General features: G+C 51.7%; 1 protein-coding gene across 4 annotated transcripts; it reads left to right on the top strand.

The window, feature by feature from the left end:
- Asic1 (acid sensing ion channel subunit 1) lies at positions 1–27375 on the top strand. Of its 4 annotated transcripts, none has more exons than XM_040753832.1 (12): positions 1–538; positions 1416–1793; positions 2336–2531; positions 21539–21689; positions 22283–22410; positions 22969–23122; positions 23428–23484; positions 23842–23995; positions 24401–24492; positions 24961–25040; positions 25120–25237; positions 25351–27375. In XM_040753832.1, exons 2-12 carry the CDS (start codon positions 1432–1434, stop codon positions 25425–25427), a joined length of 1569 nt encoding a protein of 522 aa, XP_040609766.1. In that variant the 5' UTR covers positions 1–538; positions 1416–1431; the 3' UTR covers positions 25428–27375. The 4 variants fall into 4 exon arrangements, with proteins under 4 accessions (XP_040609766.1, XP_040609765.1, XP_021081206.1 ...); XM_040753831.1 differs by having other exon boundaries at positions 4–538; positions 25120–25224; XM_021225547.2 differs by having other exon boundaries at positions 6–538; positions 22972–23122; positions 25120–25224.
- Positions 27376–27458: the final 83 nt, after the last annotated feature.

Here is a 27458-nt window from a genome sequence, read left to right as displayed (position 1 = left end):
CACACCACACACATACACACACACACACATACACAAGCCACAGGGCCTCGCAAGCAGGGAGCCGGCTCCAGGATTCTAGCGGGGCAGCGCTGCTGAGAGCAGTGGGAGGAGGCGAGCCAGCGGGGGGAGCCCTCGGTTCCACTACCGGGCCTGGGGCCCCGCGCACATCGGCCCAAAGACACCCTCGCAGACACTCGTAGGCGCGCACGCGCACCCTTTCCCCTCCTCCTCCCCTCCCGCCGCCTCTCGGCCGGACGATGGATCCCTGCAGATCCCGGGGCTGAGAGCACCGCGCAGCTCCAGCGCGCCGAGCCCGGGGCGGACCGAGGCGAGCGAGCAAGAGCGCGCGGGCGGCGGACCAAGCTGAGCCGAGCCGGCCAGGCGGGCGGGCCGCTCCCTGCAGGGCTCTGCGCGGGTGCCGCGGTGGCCGGCGGCTCCGGCCCCGGGCCATGAGCCCCTCCGCGGCGCGGCGCTGAACCCACGGACGGCCTGCGCCCCAGGACCTGCAGCGGCGGCCGGCTTTCCCCAGCCCCCTCAGGTGGGTTTTTTGACCCTGCCGTCTTGGGCCGCGGGGCTCCCCAGCGCCCAGAAGCCGAGACTCTCCTCCCTTGTAGCTTTCCCCAGCTTCTGGAGAAGCTAGGCGGATGGGGAGGGGGCGGGGGGCGCGAGCCGGGAATCTGACTGCGGACGAGAAGCTGGACTGGAGGGGGATGCGCTCGGGGCGGGGACAACTGGCTGTCATAGGGAACCGCGCCCCCCCTTCCACCTCAGGCAGTCTGCCACCCCCTCCCAAGCACACACACACACACACACACACACACACACACACACACACACACACACACACACACAGAGCCTGTGCCTGTTTGTGAACTGGAGACACAGAAGGTGAAGATTCAGGCTGGGCCCCTCCCCAAATGTGCCCACCTCTGGAGATTTTCTGGCCCTGACTTAGGTACTAGGGTGACAGCCTATTCCTGGGGATACCCTTGATTAAGAGGAGAGCTCCTGACCGCTGGCTCGGCCCATCATGGGGAGTTTGAACTCGGCTGGGGTACATTCTTGTCCCAGAGTGACCTCACATCTGGAGGGAACTCCTGTGCCTGCCTTTGGGTGCATGGGGACTTCCCTCATTCACTCTAGTGACTATATCCGGGGTCTTTCACAGTCTGGGAAGCTTCCCTTGCAGAGAATTCTCCCGACCTCAGCTGACACCCTGAGCTTCTGTTTGAGTGATTATCATCTTGGCTGGTCCTTCCATCAAGCCACCTTGGGACCTGCACACCGGGGAAGTGTTCCCTTGGATGAGCAGTGACCTCTGGGAAATTATTTCGAATGGACATAGTTGGAGGGGCCCTATATGTCCCTTCATCTCAGGCAATGACAGACTCTTGTCTTTACTTTCCTTCCCCCAGGACCCCCTTGGCAAGGATGGAACTGAAGACCGAGGAGGAGGAGGTGGGTGGTGTTCAGCCGGTCAGCATCCAGGCTTTCGCCAGCAGCTCCACGCTGCATGGCCTTGCCCACATCTTCTCCTATGAGCGGCTGTCTCTGAAGCGAGCACTGTGGGCTCTGTGCTTCCTGGGTTCACTGGCCGTCCTGCTGTGCGTGTGCACTGAGCGCGTACAATACTACTTCTGCTATCATCACGTCACCAAGCTTGACGAGGTGGCTGCCTCCCAGCTCACCTTCCCTGCTGTCACGCTGTGCAACCTCAACGAGTTTCGCTTCAGTCAAGTCTCCAAGAATGACCTGTACCATGCTGGGGAGCTGCTGGCCCTGCTCAACAACAGGTGGGCAGCTCCCATCCACCCCTGTGCATGGCTTGTGGAGTGGCAGCCTCCTTAGCCCACCAAAAGTCAAGCAGCTCTGCCCTGTAGCACCCCCTCAAACCTGCCGTGGCTGAGGAATTGAGATGGTGCTGAGCACCAATTCCGTACAGTCTCTGACTCCAGCATAGTTCAAAACAGCTGCATCCCCACCCCACCCGAGCTCCAACAGATTGGAGTGAGCTTCACCTTCCTCCTGCCACTACATCCTCATCTCTCACTTAGGGAATGGGACAGGCCACCTTTAAAGGGGAGGGACTGTACCATGCATAGTGCCTGCCTTGTCCATGCTTCTCACCCTAGCTCCCCGGGCAGTCACTACAGATCCTTTGTCTTGCCACAGTCCCTGTGTCAGGTTCTCCTGACATGCCCAGCTCTCCTCCTATGCCTATCTGCGCCCAGACCTGATCCTCCAGGGGCTGAGTGCTGCCCCCTACCCCACCCCAAATAGGGCATGGGCACTGGTGGTCACGCTGATCCATGTGCCGCTCACCCCTGGGCTCCAGGTATGAGATACCGGACACACAGATGGCCGATGAAAAGCAGCTAGAGATATTGCAGGACAAGGCCAACTTCCGTAGCTTCAAGCCCAAGCCTTTCAACATGCGTGAATTCTACGATAGAGCAGGGCACGACATTCGAGACATGCTGCTCTCCTGCCACTTCCGAGGGGAGGCCTGCAGCGCTGAAGACTTCAAAGTGGTAAGTCCCTAGTATGGAGTATGTTACCCTGGTCCCTGGAAGGGGAGCAGACAAGAAGCAGGCCTGGCCTCTCTTTGTGTTTGCTGTCCTGGGAGAGGAAGCTGGGTGTCCTGGGGTTTGCTTCTGGAAGAAGGGGACTTTGTTGAGATGATGGTGCATTTGTCTGCATGAAGACTGGAGCTTCAGCCTTGCATCCATGATGGCAGGACAGAAAGCCTGTGGAATATACCACACACACCATCCATGCACACACTCACGGACACACACACCACCCATGCACACGCTCACGGACACACGTTACCTGGAGTGGCCCCAACCCCTCCAATCTTATATTCTGGCCCATAGAGATCAGAGTTAGTTATTATCTCCCTCCCTCCCTCCCTCCCTCCCTCCCTCTCTCTCTCTCTCTCTCTCACACACACACACACACACACCATTATCTACACTCAGTGTCAGAGCACGGAGATGCCGTGCAGTTACAGCTGGAGACTCACTCCCTTTGCTTCTGAAAATGGATATACTACCCCTGTCATTCATACCACACCCCAGCGGTGCCCTCCAGCTTCTGGGAAACTGATTTTGGCAACTGAGGTACTAGGTGCTCTTAGGCAAATCACATAGATTCCTCAAAGTTAAAAAACCACATATAGTCGGATGTAGGGCACACACCTGCAATCCCAGCACTTGGGGGCTGCGGAGGGTTGGGATTTTGAGGCCTTTTGAACTATATAGCTAGACCCTGTCTCAAACAAACCAAAGCTCTTCTCAGGCTTGTGGACACATTGCCTGAGCTACTTAGGAGTCTGAGGCAGGCAGAAGAGGCTAGCTCAGGAGTTTGAGACCAGCCTAGGTCACAAAATAAAACTCTTTCTCAGATTAAGCAAATAAATAAAAAAACCCTGTAATCCTACCACTCAAGAAACTGAGACAAGAGGATATTGAGTCAGGTGTGCAACTAGGGCTATATAGGGAGAGCCTATTTAAAGATGCAAAGGAGAAACACACACACACACTTGGGCACACACACACACACACATGTACACACACAAATACACACGTACAAAGGCTAGAAAGAAACCCTAAGGATCAATCTCTTTGATAAATAACCATATGATCTTTATGTTACAAACGCCCAGACGGAGACACAAAGAGCAGAGTAATTTGCCTTAGCTCACTAGCCAGTTGATGACAGATCCAGGGTTAGAACCCACGTCTTCTTAGGTGCCGATGCAGTGTGTGTGCTTTTGTCACTAGCATTGCTGACCCTGAAGTTCCGCGTCACTTCCACTTTCGACATTGCTCTTTCAAACCCAGCCTCCCCAGCACGCCTCGCTCTCTGCCTCTTTCTAATTCTCCCCTCTCAGTACTTCTCTCTCCTCTCGGCCTCTCTTCAGCTTGCTTGCTTCCCCCTGGCTTTCGGCAGCGTGAAGCCCACTTGTTTGTGGGCTTTGCTTAACATTTCCTACAGGGTTACTCAAGACTTCCCAATCTCTTCAAACTCTGGAGGCAGACCTATTTTGCCAGTCTTTGTCACGTAAATCCAAGACGACTGTATGACCACACTCCTTGTTGAGTCTAGCAGTTACCCAGGTGCAATCACTTCTCTCTTTCATTTCTGCCCAACGGAAAAGTCCTGGATTCCCCCAGACCTCGAGCCCCGAGGGCGCCAGGGCTCATAAGCTATGCTTCCAAGAGAATTAGAATGGTAGGTGAAGACAGGAAGAGTAACCATCCCTGTCTCCAGCACACTGAATACAAGGCAGAAGGGACCACCAGGGAGGAGAGGAAACCCGCCAGTGTAGCCGGATGGTAGTGTTGGATGCAGGAGGGAGGTGCACAGCTCAATCTGGAGAAGTGCTAAGGTATAAAATAGGAATATCATAAGTCAGTGAAAGGTTTAGTTGAGGGCTGACAAGATATCTCAGTGGGTAAAGGGGCTTGCCAACAAGCCTGATGACCTGAGTTTAATCCCTGGGATCCACGTGGTGGAAGAGAACAAACTCTCACATGTTGTCCTCTGACCTCCACTTGAGTGCTGTGACACACACACACACACACACACACTGAAATGTGGTGACTGGCCCATAGTGTTTGAGGGGACAATTCTAAGCTGTCAGAAAGAGATGTGTTTGGTTTGCAGAGTTCTAGAGTAATCTGAGTTGTTTTGTTTTATTTTTTATTTATGTGTCTGTGTCTTCACATGCATGTAGGAACATGAGTATGTGATTACCTCAGGGGCTAGAAGGAGGGCATTGGATCCTCGGGAGCTGGGATTACAGGTGGTGTAAGCACCTGATATGGGTACTGGGACCCAAACTTGGTTCCTCTGAAAGAGCAGCAGGTGCTCATTCAGTAACTGCTGAGCCATCTCTCCAGCCCCAATGTGAATTCTTGATCGGAGGACGGACACACAGGCCAGCATCCTGAAGACCCAGCTGGGGTATTTCTTGGTTCTGTATTGTCAGGGAGGACTAGAGTTGGTCTATTTCTCAGCCTGTGTCAAAGACCTGACCCTGAACCCGGCTGAATCCAAACCCCTCAGCCTTCACCCACTGCCAGCAGCAGGTTGACCCCATGCCAGGTGTTTCCTCTCACGAGCATTGCCCTGTCTGCCTACAGGGGTCTCAAGTGACACTCTTCAGAACAGAAGGGCCTGGGTAGCTTGCTCCTTTGGCTCTCCAATTCTAAGGGGGCTCGTATTTGATTCCTCTCCTTGGTCTCATAATTAATGTCTGTCTCCATGCCTTATCGTTCTCAGCTCTGTCTGGAGGTATGTCGGGGATGTGCATCTAGCCTCTGGGCCAATGTAGCACTGAGAAAAAAACATGTGTCTGCAGGGTCAAGGCTTAGAGACTACACTGGCATCTCTCAATAGCACGGGGCCTTTTTTTTTCTTTTTATTTGAGATGGGGGGGATCTTTGTAGCCCAGGCTGGCCTCAAATTCACAATCCTTCTACAGTAGCTCCCAAGTGCCGGGATTATAATTGTGTGCCACCATATTCAGCAGAGCAGGGGGTCTTAGTTGAGGGCTCAAGCCTTTGCTCCGTGTTTGTGAATACTGTGTGCATGGGCATATTTGGACTTCTTTGTGTGTATCCCCAAAGGCAGGCTTCCTGTGAACAGCAACTACTCAGTTCTTGAGGACTGTTCAGAAAGGCAGAGAACAAGGCTACTCCAGTGCCCAAAGATCCCATCTCCTTCATAAGTCATTCCCTCCTCTAGACAAGCTTCTGAACCTAGCTCAACCACAGGGAATATATTGGTGGTCAGAATGTGGGGCCTGGGAGGATGGGGGTGAGTGTGGGTCTGGGGGACGGGGGTGAGTGTGGAGCTTGAACTAAGTCTGGGAAATTTTATTTTGGAAGTCATTTGGGACTGAGAAAGGCAGGAAGCAGTAAGGGATACCACTAGGCAATCCAGTTGGGTAGATATCTATAACTCCCTCCCGAGAAGCCAAGAAGAGTAGGGAAGGCCCAAGACAAGGTCCCCTTCTTTCCTGGCCCCTTCCTTCCCAGTAGGGTGCTTGGTTGCCAGAGCAACAAGGTCTGAAGCTCCTCTCTCCTTCCCCACCTTAAGGGCAGCCACGCCAAGGCAGAGCAGGGGATCCATGGTGGTGGTGAGGGGACTCAGCTGCTGCTAGTCTCTGGGAGGGGGCTGGAGAGTGAGCACAGTCACAGCTGGTGCCAGCCTCCAGCTGCACCTTATCTATCCCTGGCAGTGGGAGCGTGATGTGGCTGGAATGCTGATTAGCACTGACGGGAGGGGGCCCTGCAGATGGTTGCCCAATCCGCCCTATGCCATCCCCTCCAGCTGAGACCCAGAGCCTTTGCCTGGGGAGAAAGAAGCAGAAATTCATGTCTGGGCCTTGGAAAGGAAAGAGGAAATAGACAGAGGGTTCTGGAGGTAGGGGTGTGGCAGGATAGACAGAGGGTTCTGGAGGTAGGGGTGTGGGAGGATAGACAGTGGGTTATGGAGGTAGGGGTATGGTAGGGTATACAGAGGGTTCTGGAGGTAGGGGTGTGGTAGGGTAGACAGGGTTCTGGAGGTAGGGGTGTGGTAGAGTAGACAGAGGGTTCTGGAGGTAGGGGTGTGGTAGGGTAGAGAGAGGGTTCTAGAGGTAGGGGTGTGGGAGGATAGACAGTGGGTTCTGGAGGTAGGGGTGTGGTAGAGTAGACAGAGGGTTCTGGAGGTAGGGGTGTGGTAGGGTAGAGAGAGGGTTCTGGAGGTAGGGGTGTGGGAGGAGCAGTAATCTTAAGCAGGGCTGAACTAGGAGCAGGAGTCTGTGTAGTGGCCACAGGACTCACCCAGATCCTGAGGTGGAGACAATCACCCAGTGAAGGGGGAGAGAGGGAAGAGGGTGGGTACAGAAGAGGGTAGACCCTCCTCTGTGTTCTGGAACACTGGGGGAGAGAAGTGCTTTCCTCAGAGGAGACATGGCCCCGGGGCTCAGACTGGAGACAGAGAGGTTCTCTAAAGCAACGGGAGGCCTAGGGATGTACAGTGAGTGATAGAACGCTTACTGGCGAGAATGAGGCACTAGGTACGGCATCAAAAAAGTAAACACTTAAAAAGTAAATGAACAAGTAATGAGAGCCCATAAGTGGCAGCCCCTCCTCTAACACCCCTCACTCCACCAGACCCCACAAACATCCTCGGAGGGATATGATCTTATTACCCGGACTTGTGTCCTCCGCTAGGAAGGGGGTGGCAGGGTGAGGAGAGGAAGGAGACCCTGCCGGGGAAGTGCACAGAGGAATGGATGCAGACTTCAAAGAGCTTCTGAAGAGGTTCCACAGAAGGCAGGGCTCCACTCACCCAAGGAGTTCAGACACACCTCGGCCCTGCCCTATTCCCTGGGGAGTGCCTGAGTGGGGAGAGGAGCTGAGCAGAGCCATTGCAGGAACCCAGAGACCCTGGGGTAGGGCTGCTTGCTCTGCCTCCCCCTCTTTCCCCTGCATAGCACCCTCTCTCACCCCTCCCCTCTCCCACCCCGGCTAGTCCTCACTGACTGCTATCAGCTAAGAGGCTCCTCTAAGCTAATTGATCTTCCTGCTCTTGCCTAAAGTAATAGGGAATTGATGTAAGTAACTCAGTGCCTCTGGGGGCAGAGTCAGAAGGAGAAGGAAGGCGTGTTCCCTGCATGCCTAGCTAAGGCCAGCAGCTGGTGGACACACACTAGGAGACGTGTGCTACACCCACTGTGTCCTGTAGGCACAAGGGATGCTGGCCACTGGTTGGGGACATTCTGTTATAGGTGCAGGTCATTCCAGAGTGGCTTCAACTTCGTAGAAAGCAACTGTGTGACGATGGAAGGGGGTTGGGAATATGGTGGGGGGAGAGGGGGGGATGAGGACGAGAAGGATGACTTGTGATTCATGCCCCTCAGAAAGAGCTGCTTCCCAATGCCAGCTCCTGCTCTGGGGCTGCGATGTGGCAGTGAAAGGCAGACCTCACTTGTGCCCTCAGGGGACTTCCAAAGATCCAAGCAGCATCCTCCCACCTACCCCCTCAGCCAGGTGAAGAACATCCCTCAGGAGGAGAGGTTGCTGCAGTGAGTGGCCTGGGCCATGGACAGCAGCCAATCCAGACTTCTCATAGCATACCCACTGCGTGTGCTCCAGGGAGCAAGCATACAAGTGTACCTCCATCTCCATATCTGGAGAGAATGTGGATGTGGACTCTGGAATGAACATACGTGCATCTTCATGGGGGCACGCACAGTTCTGTGTGTGCTGTGGGAGGGAGCTTTTGTGTGCACAGTTCTGTGTGTGCTGTGGGAGGGAGCTTTTGTGTGCACAGTTCTGTGTGTGCTGTGGGAGGGAGCTTTTGTGTGCACAGTCTTCTAGTTGCATGAGGAGCCCATAGCAGTAACTTTCACTCTTGCTTTGAAATTATAAATTCCTCTGACTTGTGCTCATACAAACCTTACAATTCCTGAATTTGGAAGAAGCTTAATATCATCATTGGAAAGATGGGGAAACTGAGGGTCAGGGATGTTGTGTAATTTGCCTGAGATCGTGACATTCTAGGGTCTTGACTTTGGATCTTCCAAGTGCCGGTTCTCCTGGCTTTGGGCACAGGATGGCAGAGGAAGTTGCTCCTGGCTCCCCAGCTGCCCCTGCTCCAAGGAGAAAGATGTGTTGAGGTAGGAAGGAAAACAAGGGTGCAGAAGAGACCCCAAGAGTCTCACTTCCTTAGAGCGGACCAAATCTTTAGATGTCTGGTTTTTTTGTTTGTTTGTTTTTGTTTTTGTTTTTAGTTTTTGGTTTTTACGAGACAGGGTTTCTCTGTATTGTTTGGAGGCTATCGGTCCAGCCCGGCCTCGAACTCACAGAGATCTGCCTGCCTCTGCCTCCCGAGTGCTGGGATAGATGTCTGTTTTTATTTATTTTATTCATTATAAGTATTTGGGAGGTGATTTGAGAGAGGGTTTCTCTGTGTAGCCCTGGCTGTCCTGGAACTCACTCTGTAGACTAGGCTGGCCTCAACTCACAGAGATCCTGCTGCCTCCATCTCCCAAGTGCTCTGATTGAAGGTATGACCCACCGCCGCCGGGCGTTGGTGGCGCATGCCTTTAATCCCAGCACTCGGGAGGCAGAGGCAGGCGGATCTCTGTGAGTTCGAGACCAGCCTGGACTACCAAGTGAGTTCCAGGACAGCCTCCAAAGAGAGACCAAAAAAAAAAAAAGCATGACCCATCACTGCCTGGTAAATAAATCATTAAATTAAAAAAAGTAATGAGTATAGTTCTCAGTACCCATTTCCTCATCTCCAGCCTACCCAAGCTGCCTCTTCTCTGATCCTACCACTCTGAATGGCTCTAACTAAAGACCAGTGGTAACCTTCATGTTGCCAGATCCAGCAAACATGTTGTATTCTTGATCTTCAGTAGCTTTCAAGACTGTTGAGCCAAGCCATGTGTGGTGGCACAGGCCTATGGACCCAGATACTCAGGAAACTGAGGCAAGAGGATTGCAAGTTCCAGGCTAGTCTGGGCTACCCAGTGAGATCCTGCCTTAAAACACAAAGGAGAAAGTGTGGAGTTTGAATAAGAATGACCCCCATATGCTCATATATTTGAATACTTTGTTTCTAGTTGGTGACGCTGTTTGGGAAGGATTAGGAGGTGTGGCCTTGTTGGAGGAGGTGTGTCACTGTGGGGTTTCAAAAGACCATGCTATTCTCAGTTAGCTCTCTCTGCCTCATGATTGTGTACTTGTAGATGAAGATATTAGCACTCAGTTCCTTTTCCAGCACCATGCCTGTCTGCCATGCCCCCTGCCATGATGGTCTTGAATTCTAACCTTCTGGAACAGTGAGTCCCAAGTTAAATGCTTTCATTTTGGTTTTTTTATTTGTTTGTTTTGCTTTTTTGTTTGTTTGTTTTGATACAGGGTTTCTCTGTGTAGCTTTGGAGCATGTCCTGGCACTCACTCTGGAGCCCAGGCTGGCCTTGAACTCACAAAGATCCACCTGCCTCTACCTCCCAAGTGCTGGGACTAAAGTAGTGCGCCGCCACCGCCTGGCTCCAACAACATTCTTAGATACCTCAGATACCATCAGGTCTGCTGGCTCATATGGTCCAAGGGGTAGAACAGCCTGTACAGAAGCCTGGATCTATTGAAGAGCCTTCTCCTGTTCCAGGCTCCAGTCAAAGGTAGTAGTCTTCTGAGGCAGGAGTAGCACAGGCCCTTTATACATTGAACTTTGTTCTTGGTGGTGGGAGGGGCCAGGTTCAGTAATTTACTCTTCACCTTAAAAGGAATAGCTCTGCATGCCACACTACTAGACTCCTAGAAATTTCACTGAGGTAGAAGGCCGTTCAATTTTGGTTGGATTTATTTTCCATCCCCTGATGGGCATATATGTTACCAACTAGTAAAGGGGTTGCTACCTCTTTTTGTTTGTTTGTTTTTTGGGGACAGGGCTTCTGTGTAGCTTTTGAACCTGTCCTGGAATTCGCTTTGTAGGCCAGGCTGGCTTTGAACTCACAGAGATCCACCTGCCTCTGCCTCCCAAGTGTGCACCACCACTGTCCTGCTGGTTGCTACCTCTTGCTCACTTGGTCCAGTTAGCACAATTAATTGTTTTTGTTTTGTTTTCTATTATCTAAATAAGACATGACCAGGCAGCTTATATAAGAAAGTATTTAATTTAGGGCTCATGGTTCCATCGCGGCGGGGAGCATGGCAGCAGGCAGGCGGGCACGGTGCTGGAGAAGGAGCTAAGAGCTCACCTCTTTATCCATAAGCATGAAGCAATGACAGCTAATGGGGGAAACTTCAAAGCCTGTCCCCATTGATACACCTCTTCCAACAAGGCCACACCTCCTAATCGTTCCCAAACAGTTCCACCAACTGGGGACCAAGTGTTCAGATATATGAACTTATTGGAGCCATCATCGTTCAAACCCGCACAGGGAGGCCTGGGGACCAGCTCAGCTGGTAGAGGACTTGTCTTGGGCTTGCATGAAGTCCTTCGTTCTCTCCAACCCTGCACTACAGGATACGGTGACTTGTTCCTGTAATCCCAGTACTCCTGGGGTGGAGGCAGGAGGGTCAGAAGTTCAAGGTCATTCTTCACTACATAATTATTTCAAATTCATCACGGATACATGTGATACCCTATCTCAAAACAGGGAGTGGGGATGGGAAGGTGGGTACCGTGGCATATTCTCATAATCCCAGCTCTTGGGAGACAGAAGCAGGAAGATCAAGAGTTCAAAGTCATCCCCAAGAGGATCAGGAGCTAAATGTTAACCTCAACTACATAGCAAGGTCTGAGCTATGGAAGACACAGTCTTTAAAAACCAGAACAAAAACAGAAAACAACAAAACAAACAAACCTCTAAGGGGCTGGGGCAAGGCTCAGTGCTAAAGAGCTTACCTACCTGCAGGAGGCCCTGGCTTTGCTCCCCAGAGCCAAAATAAACAACAGCAACAAACTGACCCTGTTTTCTAAAGCACTGCTTCCTGACTGTGGAGTCTTGGCTTACTTCTTCTGTCTAGGCACTTTTCTGTTCCTTTGCAGTTCAATCTCTTCTACTTGACTGGTGCGGATTGTCTGCACTCAAGGCCCAACCTGTGATTTCGTTCTCCTTTTAAATTATAAGGATATAATTTAAAGGCACACCTTAAAGAATTTGACACTGGCGTATCTTACAGTGTAACAGTGAATACGACATTGGCGTATATTCCTATTGACTTGAGCATTTCTAACACCTCACGTGATTCCTCCGGGTCAGTACCCCCACACACAAGAGCCTGCCACTGTCCTAGCACTTCTAAACATCCTGGAGTTGTTCATACCCTCCGTCTACTCCTCGGGCTGTCTACTTTAGCTCACGATCACTTGTGACAGTCAGCCATGTTGCGTGTAGTTATTTCCTTTGCAATGCTGTGAGTTATCTCATTGTATTAATAGGATGCAATTTATTTAGCCTTTCCACTATTGCTAGACATTTGAGTTGTCACCAGTTTGGGGCTGTTATAAATAGAGCAACTGTGAATATTCTTGTTCCTGGTTTTTGGTTGACACGTGTACTCGGTCCTCTTGGGTATAGAAGTAGGGCTGTGGTTAAGTCATAAGGTAGGATTCTATTTAGCTTTAGTGGATACTGCCAAATCAAGTTTCTTTTCCTTTCTATCTTTTTTTAAACTTTACATTCTATTCTTGGGCAGTCGTACTTTCACTCCTGACTTCAATTACCATTTACACACTGCCAGCTGCCAACTCTGTGTCTCAGGCCAGCCCTCCCCTCCCAAAGTCAGCTCCAGTTTTCAACTTAGAACCTCTACTCAGGTGGCCTTAAGGCTCCTAAAAATCAGCATGTACAGAACCAAACCCATATCCTCTTACTTCTCAAGCAAGCCCTTTATCTGTATATCTACTCCAGAAAGCCAGCCTACCAGTTATGCAGACCATCTGACACTTCTTATCTGCCTCGATAGAACCCACCAAGGCTGGCAAAGTCTGCAGTTTTATCCATATTTTCTCATGCTCTCTCCCTCTCTTGATTTCCGGTTTGTTTGTTTTTGAGACAAGGTCTCATGTAGTCCAGGGTAGCCTGGAACTCACTATGTAGCCTTGGATGACCTTAAAATGATTCTCCTGCCTCAGCCTTCCAAGTGCTGGGATTGTAGGTATAGTATGCACCAGTCAAAACATAGCTTTGATGATTTCAACGCCTTCAACAGAGATCTTACATTACTGTTGGACCAGGAGTCTCACAAGGCCAGGTGACTTGGTCTCCCTTTCCAACCACATCTGCCTCTCTTCAAGTCCTCACTCTTCTCTGTTTGAAACACACACGAACGGGGGCGGGACGTGGGGAACAGAGATACAGAAGCAGAGAGATGATTTCAATTGCATTTCAAACATCACTTCCTCAGGAAGCTTTACTGATTCCCCAGTCTGAGTCAGGCTCTCCTGCCCTCTGCCCCAATAGTCTTTTCATAACACTGGTCATCAGAGGTTTGTAAATGTTTTAAATCACTGGACAGTCAGCTCCATAAAGGCAGGATCTGGTCCACTCTGTGTTCCCCAATGCTAATGAGCAATGCAGAAAAGAAGGATTTAGAGATGGATGACCTCTTTTTAATTGCTGGTCTGTCTGTCTGTCTGTTTTTGAGCTATTTTTGAATTATTTGCTCTGGCTGTCCTGGAACTTACTATGTAGACCAGTCTGGCCTTGAACTCACAGAGATACAGTTGCCTCTGCCTCTTGAGTACTGGGATTAAAAGGTGTGAATCACCACACCCAGCTGTAATCTATAACTTGTTCATTAGGACTCTTGAATTGGTTATGGCTCAGCACTTTGTGAGCACATGAGCATGTGTGTGCATTCGTGTGTACGTGCATGCATGTGTGTGTGTGTGTTATGCATGCCTGTGTATAAGCACACTTGCCCATGTGTGCCTGTGTGGAAGCCAGAGGTCAGAGCTGGATGCCCTCTCTTATCATTCTCCAGTTATTTATTTTTCAGTAGATTATTCCATGTATCTATATGTTTTAAGATATTTTTATTATGCATACAGTGTTCTGTCTGCATGTAGAGGGCGACAGATCTCATTACAGATGGCTGTGAGTCACCGTGTGGTTGTTAGGAATTGAACTTGGGACCTGTGGAAGAGCAGTCAGTGCTCTTAACTACTGAGCCACCTCTCCAGCCCTGTGTATTTGTACTTTACATGCATGTCTGTTTACCATGTAAGGGGGTATAAAATGTCCTGGAGTTGGAATTATAGACAATTTGTGAGCTGCCACATGGATGCTGGGAATCGAATCCAGGTCCTCTGAAAGAGCATCCAGTGTTCCTGACTGCTGAGCCATCTCTCCAGCCCTTCCATTTATTTTTTGAGACAGATTCTCTTACTAAACCTGGAGATCACAAATTAGCTAGGACCCAGGCAACCACTGAACTCCAGAAGAGTCAACTCTCTCCACCTTCCCAGTGCTGGGATTATATAGCCTTATATAGCCAGTTGCCCAATCCTTGTGTGGGTACTGTGGCTCTGAACTCAGTTTCTCATGCCTGCACTTTTTGTTTTGTTTTTCGAGACAGGGTTTCTCTGTGGCTTTGGAGGCTGTCCTGGAACTAGGTAGCTCTTGTAGACCAGGCTGGTCTCTAACTCACAGAGATCCTCCTGCCTCTGCCTCCTGAGTGCTGGGATTAAAGGCGTGCGCCACCAATGCCCGACTTGCCTGCACTTCAAGCACTTCACCTATCAAGCCATCACCCAAGTCCTGTGGCCCAGGGCTTGCTTGTGAAATGGTGATGAGTTTAGGGCTGTGTAAACAGCCCATGAATTACTAGTTGAAAATCATCAAATGCCCAGATGTGGACAGAGATGGGTTTCAGAAAGGACACGGAGAAAGTGAGAAACCGCTCGGTTACCATACACAGCTGGAGAGGAACACTGGTGAGGAAGGACAGGGGGAAGAGGCTCCTCCCGGGATGGAAAGCCCCGAGACTGATTACTCGTAGACTTGCTCATTTTGACATAAGGTGGAGACTTAGAGAACACCCAGCATTCACTTCTGGTGTCCATGCAGTGCACAAACATACACATGCTTATACTACTATGTAGCCCTGGCTGGCCTAGAGCTTGCTATGTAGACCAGGCTGGCTTCAAACTTGGAAATCTTCCAGCCTCACCCTCCTAAGTGCTGTTACTAAAGGTCTGTGTGACCAGGCCCAGCCATTTATTCGTTTTGAAACAGGGTCTCTTGTATCTCTTGGTGGTCTTAAATTCACTATGTACCTGAGAATGACCTTGAGCTTCTGACACTCCTGCCAGCTCAAGCAAGTGCGGCTGCGTCTGGTTTATGTTATTAGAGGAAATGAATCCAGGACCTCATTCAGCAAGCACTCCACAACCGGGCTAGACTGTGGGCCCAGAGGACCCAGGATTGAGTGTGAGTCTGTGTTTGTGTATCTGATCACCTCCTCAGGGCCGTGTGTGACTCCTGGCCCTCTTCTTACCTTCCCATTACTGAAAACCTTTGCTTTTGCCTGCTTGAATAGAATGAAAGCGAGAGGGAACTTAAAGGAATGAGGAATAAGGTAATGGGGAGAGAAAAGTATAAGAATGTGTGTGTGTGCTCATGCTTGCTTGCTCGTGCCTGTTCATGTGCATGAGTGAGCACACGTGTGTGTGCATGCCTATGCATTGAGTAAGTGTGTAACTGTTGCTGTGTGTATGTGTATGTGTCATACACTCGTGCCTGTGCCTGTGTGTTGCTGTGTGCATGGTGAGTCTTGGTGCAGGTGGGGGGAGGTATTATTTCAACTCACTGTCTTCTGAAGCTGCTGTGCTCTTCACAGCCTCCTCTTTGGTGGGGACTCCCAGTCTGAAGCTCTCACTGCCTTAGTTTCCTCTTTTTGTGAAGCCAAGCTATACTCACCTCCAGTATGTCTGAAGGAGAGAGACAGTGCCCTCTAGTGGGCAAAAGACATATCGGCGTCAACGGTCAACCTCGACCAGTACCCCATAAGCCAAGGTTGGAACTCTAAAATTCCCCTGAGGAAGGGCAACAGAGCAGGTTCTGTCCCCTGAGAACTAAGGCCTGGCAGGTGGGGAAAAGATGTTCATGGGGCACCAGACAGAGAAGGAATCCATGGATGTGTATGGGAGAGGACAACAGTTGAAGGTAGTTGATCTCTCTCTTCATACCCAGTCACTTTTTTTTTTTCCAAGACAGGGTTTCTCTGTGTAGCTTTGTAGATCAGGCTGGCCTTGAACTCACAGAGATCCGCCTGCCTCTGCCTCCTGAGTGCTGGGATTAAAGGTGTGTGCCACCACCGTCGGGTCATACCCAGTCAATTTTGTGGGATTTTGTTATGTACCACATCTGTCTGTCTGCCTGCCTCTCTATCTCTCTATCTCTCCATCTATCTAGTTTGTGAGTGGGTGTGCATATAGAGGTCAAAGGACAACTTGTGGAAGTCAGTTCTCTCTTCCCACTACGAGTTCTAGGGATCAAACTCGGTGTTCAGGCATGTCATCGAGCTCCTTTCCTGCAGCATCTTGCCAGTCCACTTTTTTGGTTTTTCAAGACAGGGTTTCTTTGTGGCTTTGGAGGCTGTCCTGGAACTTGCTCTGTAGACCAGGCTGGTCTCGAACTCACAGAGATCTGCCTGCCTCTGCCTCCCAAGTGCTGGGATTAAAGGTATGCGCCACCACCGCCCAGCACCAGTCTGCTTTTATGTGTTTAGTCTTTTCTCACTTCTTCTTCTTTGATGTAGTCTCTACCTTGATCCATCCCCTCCCACTGGCTCCACGCTGAAGGAGCTGTGGATTGCCTCACATCTGCAAAGCCTGGACCCTTCTATCTGAGCCCTGGGCAGGGAAGACTTCTTGTTGTAGGAATGTGATAATAGGGTATTGAAAAAGAAGTGGGGAGCTGGGCATAGTGGCTTCGGCCATAAACCCAGCTGCTTGGGAGATGAGACAGAAAGATGAAGAGCCCAGGAGTTCAGGGACAAACACAGGGAGAGCCTGTCTTTAGGAAGATCAGAGGGCTGGGCTGGAGAGCTGGCTCAGCAGAGAAGAGCACAGCTGCTCTTCCAGAGGACCCAGCACCCACACAGTGGCTCTCCACCGACTTCCAGGGGATCTGACACCCTCTTTTGACCTTCTTAGTGTTGCACACACTGTGGTGCATAGTCACACAAGCAGGCAAAACACCCCTAGACATTAAATAGTAAATAAATAGATCAGAGAGAGCAGACATGGTGCGCTTGGGAGGCAGACGGTGGATCTCTGTGAGCTCAAGGCCAGCCTGGTCCACATAGTGAGACCATGTTGAAAACAACCACAAAACAACAACAATAATAATAGTAATATAATAATAATGATGATGGTGATGATATCATCAGGGCCAGCAAGGTGACTCAGCAGGTAAAAGCACAGAGCCTGGTGGCATGAATCTAATTCTGAGTGTGGAAAAAGAAAATAGATTTGGAAAAGTTGTCTTCTGACTGCCAGACTCTCATACTCACACAGACACACAGACAGACAGACAGACAGACAGACACACACACACACACACACACACACACACACACACACACACGGTAATAGTAAAAAGATGAGACAAAAATGAGTAGAAGGTGACCAAAAGTCCTGGGTGGGCATAGCATGTCTGGGAGGCTTCTGGTAGCTGAATGCTGGATTGGGGGCCAGAGTCAGAAATGAGGGGCTTTCTGTAGTATAGGTCCATCTTAGGAGGTGAGCTTTACCGGAAGCACTGAGTTTTAAGCAGGGAAATGGGCAGGATGACTTGACGTGAACTGAAGACAAGGACAAGGGAGGCTGAGAGACTAGTTGGGAGGCATCTGTCATTCAGAGGGAAAAACAAAAAGAACCGAGGTTTGTCTAATGGCAGTGGAAGGCTGGAGAGGGGCCAGACCTCAAGGCTTTTTCTTCTTGGGTTTCGAGTCCTAGCAGTAACGCTGAGGACATAAGCTGCTCAGCATCCAGCTCTTCTAGAACCCAGAACCCTGCCTCTCAACCCAACACATCCCGGGGTCTCCTGCAAGTGAGATAGGGGTTGGCGAGTGGGGCTAGGCCTTAAATTGCCTAAGGAAGGGAAGGCCCAGGTAGACTTGTCAGCCTCGAACTACTCCTGGAGCTGCTGAGAAAGAGTTAATCTGCTTTGCCTGTTTTCCTCCCTCCCTTCCCTCTACTAGGTCACCTTCTTGGCCCTAGAGACTAAGCTGGTGGCTCAAGTTCCTCAACCAATGGCCCTGGGCAATCAGAGCACAGAGGAGTCAGGAAGGGGGTGGGGTGGGAGGGTGTTAGGGAATGGGACACTGAGACCTGAAGGAGCCTCAGGACTCGTGGGTCTAATGCTAGGGTTTGGGGGGGAGCTCTCAGGTTGGTTCCCAACACTTTTCCTGCCCCAGGACCGTCTGTCTCCACACTGGTCACAATTTCTTCCCCCCACTGGAGAGAACTTCTCACACCCCCTTCTAAACTGGTTTTTTTTGGGGGGGTGTTAAGGGGTTTTTTTGTTTTTGTTTTTTTTGGTGTGTGTGTGTGTGTGTGTGTGTGTGTGTGGTGGAGGATAAGGCAAGCTGTGGAAGGGTTAGAAGTTTCTGTCAGCAAGCTTTTCAGCTTCAAGAGTCTCTCCCTCCCGGGAGCTGGGAACTAGTCAGAATTGAGTCTGTGGTCAGTGAGAAATTGCTGCTAATGGAGCCTGGGCCACCCCACAAACCACAGAAAAGGGTGGGGGAGGGAATGAGGCCTAAGTGTGGGGAGCTTGGGAGAATGATGTGGGCCTAAAATAGAGCTGTAGGTCAGGGGAGAAGAGAAGTTAGGGACTAGCTGTGGGGGACCAAGGCTGGGGAGGAACTGAAACTGGAAGGTAAGTAAGTGTCAAAGGAGTAATTGGAGGGACCAGAGGCCTGAGGGTAGCAATGGGAGTGATAATGCATTAGAGAGCCTGCCTAGTACCTGCAGGAGGGCCTGAGGCTTGGGTATCCCAGAAGAAGATCTAGATGGAGTGAGAATAAGGCAGGGGGTCATCCCAGCAGCTATTGGAGGAAAGAGTGAGCATGTATGACCTGTAAGAGGGAGGCAACTGAGGTCATCCTGAGGAAGGGACTGCATCGGGTGTCGCCTCACCTGACGAGTCTTTCCCAGGGATTTCACTTTGCTAAAAACCTTCATCCCACTGGCCCCAGTGTCAGGCAAAGGTCTTCAGCTCCCCTCCTCCCCAGCAGGCCTCCCTTTCCCGTTGCCATCAATTATTCATCAGCACAGGCACCGCCCTCCCTAGCAGGGCAGTCTGGTCCTCCTCTCTGTGCCTGCCGGGCTCAGCCACACTGCCACAGAGGTCTGGTGAGGAAGGACAAACAGCTGGGCCACTGGAGGTCTAGCCAAAGGGCTCCTTAGCTGGCCCTGCTGGACCACACCAGAAGTCCCATCTCCTTCCCTCCAGCACCTTCCTCCTGCCCCTGAACAAGATGCCCATCCAGATCTTTTGCTCTGTGTCATTCTCCTCTGGAGAGGAGGCCCCAGGACCCATGGGAGATATCTGGGGTCCTCACCAGCAGCAGCAGCAGCAGCAGGAGAGCTCAGAATCAGAAGAGGAAGAGGAAGAGAAGGAAAAAGAGGCACTAAAGAGGGAGCTTGACGAGGGGGACTCACCTAGGGACTTGGTGGCCTTCGCCAACAGCTGTACCCTCCATGGTGCCAGCCATGTCTTTGTGGAAGGGGGCCCAGGGCCAAGGCAGGCCCTGTGGGCAGTGGCTTTTGTCATAGCACTGGGTGCCTTCCTGTGCCAGGTAGGGGACCGAGTTGCTTATTACCTCAGCTATCCGCATGTGACTTTGCTAGATGAAGTGGCCACCACGGAGCTGGTCTTCCCGGCGGTCACACTCTGTAACACCAACGCCGTGCGGTTGTCCCAGCTCAGCTACCCTGACCTGCTCTACCTGGCCCCCATGCTAGGGCTGGATGAAAGCGATGATCCTGGGGTGCCCCTTGCTCCACCCGGGCCAGAGGCCTTCTCTGGGGAGCCCTTTAATCTCCATCGTTTCTACAATCGCTCCTGCCACCGGCTGGAGGACATGCTGCTCTATTGTTCCTACTGTGGGGGCCCCTGTGGTCCCCACAACTTCTCAGTGGTGAGTGGGGCCCATGCTTAGCACAATACCCCAGGAGTATATGGCATGGGCTGTCTCTGGCCATCAACTCCTGGGGCAGGGGCTGGAAACTGCTGAAACCTGCCTGACCTGGGCCAGAGCTCACCTGGGAGCCCAGAGTCTGGAGCGGAACTAAGATTCACAGCTCTTCCTAGTTGTGCCTTGAGATATGTCCCCATCGTAATTAGCTGCTGTTCTGATGCCTGGACTATCCTCTAGTCTCATCTGCTCTTCCCCAGACCTCTTCATGCTGCAGCAACAGTCCTGGAACTTCACTCTAGCTATGAAATCAGCCTCTGATCTGGGGTGAGGGCATGTTCTGGCCAGTTGTTGACTATCATCCCTGGAGTGATAGTGGGGGTCACCTAGTCTCTGGAGGTGCAGGAGGGGGTCATAGATGGAGGGGATAGCCCCTACCTTCACCCCATCACCGTGTCAGCAGATCTCACAGCAGTGACTTCATTGCATCCTTACTTGTCTTCTGTGTTCTTCCCCATTGGAGCTGATCCTCTACCAGCTGAGTGTGTGTGTGTGTGTGTGTGTGTGTGTGTGTGTGTGTGAGAGAGAGAGAGAGAGAAAGAATATGAGTGTGAGTGAGAGTATTGTGAATGTGTATATGAGTGTGTGTGTGAGAATGTGAGAGTAGTATGTGTGTGTGAGGGAGTAGTGTGTGAGAGAGAATATGTGAGTGTGTAAGTAAGAGTATTTGTGTATATGAGTGTGTGAGAGAAAGTGAGAATATGTGTGTGAGTGAGAGGTGTGTGTGTGGTGTGTATGTGAGATCCATCTGTCTGTCTGTGAAGTTGGGAACCCTCTAAACCAAAGCCCATGCTCCCAGCTCTGATTAGCGGCCAGGACATTCTTCCTGAAGGAAGCCATCATTGGAAATGCCACCTTTCTCCATTGCCTCCCCACCCAGGGGTGGAGGGACTTCCTAGTTAGGAGACACCTGCCATCCACCATCTCCCCAGCTCGGCCTTCAGTCCTATCTGGCCTGATGCCCCTCTGGTCCCTGCAGATTTCAGATGCCTGGCCTTTCTCCATACCCACCCCTCTATGTCCTACCATGTAGGTGCATGTGAGTGTCATCTCAGTCCCTGAAGTGATTGTGACCTGGTGGTTTTGGCCACTGGGCCTCAGGAAGGGCAGAAGATATAGGATCACCTAACAAGGAAAGTATCTGCTTTGAGGCCCTCAGAGCTCGAGAACCCCAACATGCCATGCCTTGGTACTGAGCACTCAACATGCCGTGCCTTGGTGCTCAGTCCTGAGTCCTGGGGAGGAGGTGACACGCCTGAGTAAGTTTGGTTCCTGGCATGGCAACTGGGTCTACTTTCGGATCCTGGTGATGATGGAACAAAGGTGACCACGAGAGGCTGATAGCGGAAAGAAACTAAAGGGCTTAGCTTTGAGGGCTGAGGCATGGAAGAAGGCCTTGGGGGAGGATTTCTAGCTCAGGGGTTGAAATCCCAAAGATCTGAAGATCTATTTCAGAAGGCCTCAGAGGTTATAGGATCATGGTGACGGAGATGTATATGTAGGATCCTAGGAAGAAACAGATTGTCCCGTGATAGCTCAGTTGAAAAGACTTTAGCAAAGGGGCTGTCTGCAAAGCTCTGTGCAAGACTAAGGGGACCATGGGGCCAAATTGTTAACACCTCTAGGCTGAAGGGAGTCCCTAGCAAGAGCTATGATAACGGAGGGTTGAAGCCACTGCTAGTGTCACAGAGAGGCAAGGAGAGGGGATCAGTACTCCCCCCTTCTCTGCCTGCATCTGACTCCTTATGGCTCTCACTGGCTAAACCCAACCAGAAGCCTGTCAGGACTCTCAGTTCTCCTCTGCCTTCCACCAGGTCTTCACACGGTATGGGAAGTGTTACACATTCAACTCTGGCCAAGACGGGCGGCCTCGGCTGAAGACAATGAAAGGTGGGACTGGCAATGGCCTGGAGATCATGCTGGACATTCAGCAAGATGAATACCTGCCCGTGTGGGGAGAGACCGGTATGCTACCCTGCTCAGGATCCCCCTCCCTGGACCCCAGACTCAACCAAGGCCCCACTGTTGGCCCTGATGCCAGGCTCAGGCCCTTCCCCTTTCTCCCTCTGTCTTTGCTCATATGTGACTTCCACACCCTCGATTCCCTGGCTCCCCCTTCCTGGTTCAGTTACTCTCCAAGGTAACCAGCCATCCTCTTCCATCAGTGGCCGCCACTCACTCTATAAATATCTCCCTCTCTTCTTGGGCTGCCTGCCTGCCTGGTCTCAGGGGACATAGGGGCAGAGAGATGGGGAGAGAGGAGAAAGGGATGAGGAGAAATGGAGAGTGGCTGAGACAGTGGCCCTCCAGGAGAAATAATCTGAAACACCAAGATACACCGCAGACACCAGGTAAGAAAAGACGTGTGTAGGATGCAGAGGTCACTGGGGCACTACGGAGTTGCTAACACAGGAGGCTGGAAGTGTGATAGAACCCATAGCCTCCTCACTGAGTCCCAGTGGAGACTGCTTACTATCAGGGGAGTTATGATGCCCCAGGCTCTGAAGATGATCAGGGACTTGGAAACCCTCCCGACTCACGTGTCTTCATCTTTACAGATGAGACATCCTTCGAAGCAGGTATCAAAGTGCAGATCCACAGCCAGGACGAACCTCCTTTCATTGACCAGCTGGGCTTTGGCGTGGCCCCAGGCTTCCAGACCTTTGTGTCTTGCCAGGAGCAGAGGGTGAGGGGCTGCAGAAAGCTACTTCTGGGGTTGTATGTTGAGGAGTCAAGATGGGGTTCTGGGGAACTGGGAAGATGGCTCAGTGGGTAGTGTTTATTATACAAGCATGGGACCTCAACTGAAATCCCTAACATGTGTGTAAAAATCAGGGTGGTACACACCTATAACCCCAGTTCTGAGCTGGGGATGCAGAGACAGGTAGATTCTTGGGGCTAGCTGGCCAATAAGCCCCATGTTCAGTAAGAGATCCTGCCTTGAAAACAATAAGCAGAGAGAAATATCCAATATATACTTCTACTTCTGAGCTATGCATGGGGGCAGTCATACTCACACATGCATACAACACACACAGAGAGAGAGAGAGAGAGAGAGAGAGAGAGAGAGAGAGAGAGAGAGAGAGAGAGAGAGATGACCCAGAATGGAAGAAATGCTTTATAAACCCTAAGACCTTTAGAGGTGTAGGGATACGACTCCTGAGTTCTGTATCTTGCCAGAGAAGTCCACTAGGTGAGTTGGGGGAGAAGTCCCCACACTTCCCCAGCTCCCCGGCTTTCCCAGCAGCTCATCTACCTGCCCTCACCCTGGGGCACCTGCAATGCTGTTACCATGGACTCGGATTTCTTCGACTCCTACAGCATCACCGCCTGCCGCATTGATTGCGAGACACGTTACCTGGTGGAAAACTGCAACTGCCGTATGGTGCACATGCCAGGTCAGGCCCCAAGATTCCAAGCACAGCCCTGGGCTGTCTCAGGCTGCACTGCCCCTCACCTCTGCCCCAGCTGTATTGGTCTCCCTAACCCTGGCCCCAGATCACTCTGTTTTCTTACCTTTCTGGCTCTTGTCTCTCAGTTCCTGCCTATGTCTATGGGAAGGGATGGAAGGGTCTAGAAGAGGTGGACTGTCAGAGTAGGTCATTCCTACTGTCCCATCTTCCAGCTTCCTCCTTACACAGTGCCATGCCATCACAAGTCCCCTTTAATCTCTCCCTGTCCCGCCATCTTCTCTCCTTTGTAGGGGATGCCCCATACTGCACTCCAGAGCAGTACAAGGAGTGTGCAGATCCTGCCCTGGGTGAGCGCCTGACCTGGGACACTTAGAGGGAGGGAAGAAAGTACTGTGTGCCTCGTGCATTAGGCTGTGCCTCCACCCGCAGTGGCCTCTAAACGCTGAGAACTGCACCATCAAAGGTCCCTGTGGAGAATTAGTAAGGGTCTCTTGGGAGGGGCCTTCACCCTCTTTCAGCATGAGAGTTGGTCCTTGAGAACTCTGAGGGAATAACACATAAGAGGGAGGCTGGGTGAAGACCAGCTGAGGGTAGACACGGGGCTGAGGCGAAGGAGAAGGGACCCTAGGGATCCTTTGGGCAAGGCCAGTATGTCCATGTTGGGAGAAGGACGCCACTCAACTAGCGCCTCCTCACATGGGCAGACTTCCTAGTGGAGAAAGACCAGGAGTACTGCGTGTGTGAAATGCCCTGCAACCTGACACGTTATGGCAAGGAGCTGTCCATGGTCAAGATACCCAGCAAAGCTTCGGCCAAGTACCTGGCCAAGAAGTTCAACAAATCTGAGCAGTACATAGGGTAAGACTCTCCTGTGCAGGGCAGGGCCCTGGTACAAGGACTGGAGAGGGTACAAGTGACCTTTAAAGGGAGTCTCACAGGCACAAGGAAGTGGAGAGAATTCACGGGAGGTCCAAGAGGCGACCAACGAGTGTGGGTTGTGTGTGGACAGATCAAACTGGAATGAGTAACGCAAGCCCTTGCTCCATCTTCTAGCTCCATCTCCCTTGCTGTAACTGGGATCACCTCCCACTTGCCAGCACGCAATGTGTCTTTTCATACATGCCATTTAATTGAACCCTCACAGCACCTCTGCAGGGCAGGATCCCGTTTAGGAGTATGGAAACAAGCACGCTAAGATCACCTGTCCGGTAAGGGGCAGGGACATGACTTGAACCTAGCTCTCCTCCTCTCACCCCTGCACAGGGAGAACATCCTGGTGCTGGACATTTTCTTTGAAGTCCTCAACTATGAGACCATCGAGCAGAAAAAGGCCTATGAGATCGCAGGGCTCTTGGGTGAGCTTGTGAATGGCACCACCCCTCTCCTATGCCTAAGACATGGCCCGGCCCCCTTCTACCCAGTGACCGGCGCTCCCCGTCTGTCCCGTCCCCGAGGGTCTTTCCCTGAGCCCTCTAGTATGTCATGATGTGGAGGAAGGGCAGGGAGGGCCTTCTCTTAGGACAAAGTAGAAAAGACGAGCAAGTAGGTCAGACGAAGGGACCGAGGGACAGGAGCAGAAACTTTCTCATATCCTTGAAAATGGATGGGATGCCGAACAAGTAGTACATTTTGTAAAGAATTCATTTTTTTCCTGGATAATGACTACTCATACAGAAAAGTATAGAAGGCAAAAATCCTGACCCTTCTGTATCAAGGTGACGATCTCTGCAAACATGGCTGGCCTGCCCCAGTCCTACGGAGCCTCATCGCCCCTCTGCCCTTGGTGTTCTGAGCCCACTAACCTCTCCAACCTGACCCCGCAGGTGACATCGGGGGCCAGATGGGGTTGTTCATCGGGGCCAGCATCCTCACAGTGCTGGAGCTCTTTGACTATGCCTATGAGGTAAAGGGAGGGGCAGGGCTTGGCAGGGCTACTCGGAGCTGGGGGTTCCAGTCCACCCAACCTGCCCCGACCTCTCCAGGTCATTAAGCACCGTTTGTGTAGACGAGGGAAATGCCAAAAGGAGGCCAAGAGGAGCAGCGCAGATAAGGGCGTAGCGCTCAGCCTGGACGACGTCAAAAGACACGTGAGGGAGCAAGGCACGGGGCATCCCTCTGGCCTGCCCCTTCCCCCAAAGCCTCACCCGAACCCCGTCTCCAAGCCACCTGCAGCCTTTCCTGTAACCTGTCCCTGTCTTGTTTTCCTCTGCTAGAATCCCTGCGAGAGCCTCCGGGGACATCCTGCCGGGATGACATACGCTGCCAACATCCTACCTCACCATCCCGCTAGAGGCACATTTGAGGACTTTACCTGCTAAGCTCTCGCAGGCCACCGTACCAAAGGCCTAGGTGGGGAGGGCTAGGAGAAAAGGGGCCCCCAACTGCCCCCATCTACCCTGGGGACTCAACTGCACTCCTGTGCGGCGGTTCCCTCTTGCCTGGTGAGAAAGGAGTCTTCACCATGGTCCTCTCCCTGCCTCTATCCCATCTTTTTATTTTAACAAAATTAAACTAATATAAAAAGAGAGAAAGAGAGAGATCCGGCCAGGACCTCAGGCTGCCCCTCTCTGCTCCGTGCTGCCTCCCCTAGCTCCAAGCCTGAATTCTGTCTGTCTGGCTGTCTGTCATCTGAGTGTCCACCTACATTCTGCTGCCACCAGTCACCAAAGCCCCCTCCTAGTGAAGGGTGGAGGGGATCTCTAGGGTCTGAAATTTGACCCCAAACCAGAGAATGTACCTTAAGGGAGAGGCTAGTGAGGGGGCTTCCCTAGCCTTAAGAGACTCTCTCAGCCCACTGACTCCCCCCAAGCCCAAGTCTCCAGGTAAGAACTAAATGCCCTCAATCGTATGGAATCGTTAGGAGGTAGGGGATCTCCTGAAGAAGCAGACATAGGGACTCCATGTGGCCCTGGTGCTGTAGGCCACATCCCAATACCTGTTAGTCACCTCCACCCCAAAGCTGTTGGAGAGAAATCCTAAGAGGCAGCCCTCTTCTACATCCCATAAGATACCTGGCTGGTTAGCTTCCAGCTCAGGGAGAGGGGTACCGGAGCCTGACCTCCCTGGCTTCTCTCTCGGAGGCCTTTGCAGAGGGCCACATCCATAAATTTTCTTATGGAACGTTCCTTTCCCCCACTTCATTCGCTTCTCTCGACGACCTCATCTGCGTTTTCTATTTCTATATGATACAGACTCTATATTGCTATATCTCTGTATATACTTTCCTCCAGCCCTGTTTGTCTCCGCCCCGTTCCCTCTTGTCTCTGAGAGTCATCCTCCCACCCCAAGTGCTCCTTTTTGTTTCTACCCATTCCCTGTCTCTGAATGCCTTTGCCTGTATAAAGAGTTGGACTCCCCCCGGTGTCTGTACTGTGTACACACATCCCTTCGAGAAGCACAAGGAGATGACACGCGCATTGTAACCTTCGCACTGTCTCGGTGGCGACATAAAGGAAGCTGTGAATTACAAGCTCTGCCTCTTTCTGGCCTCACCCTTGGCCCCTACAACAGGGGTACCCTCTGTCCTCCCCACAGCCTTAACATACCCTCTCCTTGCTCCACCTATCCCAATGCCCTTTGCCTGGCTGACTGTAGCCTACCTGAGGGAAGGTCGCCGCTACCCAGGAACGGAGCTATGCTGGACGCTAAGCCAAGAGTGTTAGAGACAGGAGAGGCTGGAGGTTGGCGACTCTTGCAGCTGGGGCAGTGGGTACCCACAGACAGAAGATGAAGTCCTCATTCAGTGGCCTTTCTCTCCTCTGAGTGCCCAGTGCCCCGCCCTCACTTTGATGCCCAGGCCCGCCACTCGTGTTTTCTGGTGAGGAAGGGTTTGGTCATGTGAGGAAAGACATAGGCCTACAGGAAGAGTTGAGAGCTCTGCTGTTGATGGTCCCTACCTTGAGGGACCACACGTTGAGGTAGAGGGCCTCCCCACCCATACCAGGCATTTGTCCCAGGCCAGAGTCCCAACCCCTTTCCAGGACTTCTCTGCCCACACTGTTTCTTGGCCTCTAATCCCCAAACAGGACTTGTGGACAGATCACCTGTGTGCGTTGGCCTGGAGCCGCAGAGTGAGGCTATAGCATCTCTGAGAGCTCTTGGTTCCCTAGAGTTCTGTAGACAGCAGAGCTCCCCAGAAGGAAGCAGGGACAAAGCAGAGAAGTGTGCGCTGACTGGGGGACGGCAGGCAGGGCTCTGGGTGACGCATGCCTCTGGTCTAATAAACTGGGTTTCAACCATCTTCTCTTCAGTGTTGTTCTTTGTGGCTTAAGAGTTTATAGGTGTTACCATTAGAATGGAACTTGCCTTGAGGGCCATGTTA

Source organism: Mesocricetus auratus, unplaced genomic scaffold, assembly GCF_017639785.1.
Source record: "Mesocricetus auratus isolate SY011 unplaced genomic scaffold, BCM_Maur_2.0 Super-Scaffold_100010, whole genome shotgun sequence".
NCBI lineage: Eukaryota > Metazoa > Chordata > Mammalia > Rodentia > Cricetidae > Mesocricetus > Mesocricetus auratus.
The sequence above is the reverse complement of the archived record's forward strand: the minus strand, read 5'-3'. Positions and strand labels throughout refer to the sequence as shown.

What these genes read in the sequence shown, in the direction of transcription:
- Asic1 (XM_005067229.4), top strand. Translation starts at nt 19,005, where the DNA reads ATGCCCATCCAGATCTTTTGCTCTGTGTCATTCTCCTCTGGAGAGGAG. An exon ending in GTCCCCACAACTTCTCAGTG is followed by an intron (nt 19,668 to 21,538) that starts GTGAGTGGGGCC and finishes GCCTTCCACCAG; the next exon opens with GTCTTCACACGGTATGGGAA. An exon ending in AAATCTGAGCAGTACATAGG is followed by an intron (nt 23,996 to 24,400) that starts GTAAGACTCTCC and finishes ACCCCTGCACAG; the next exon opens with GGAGAACATCCTGGTGCTGG.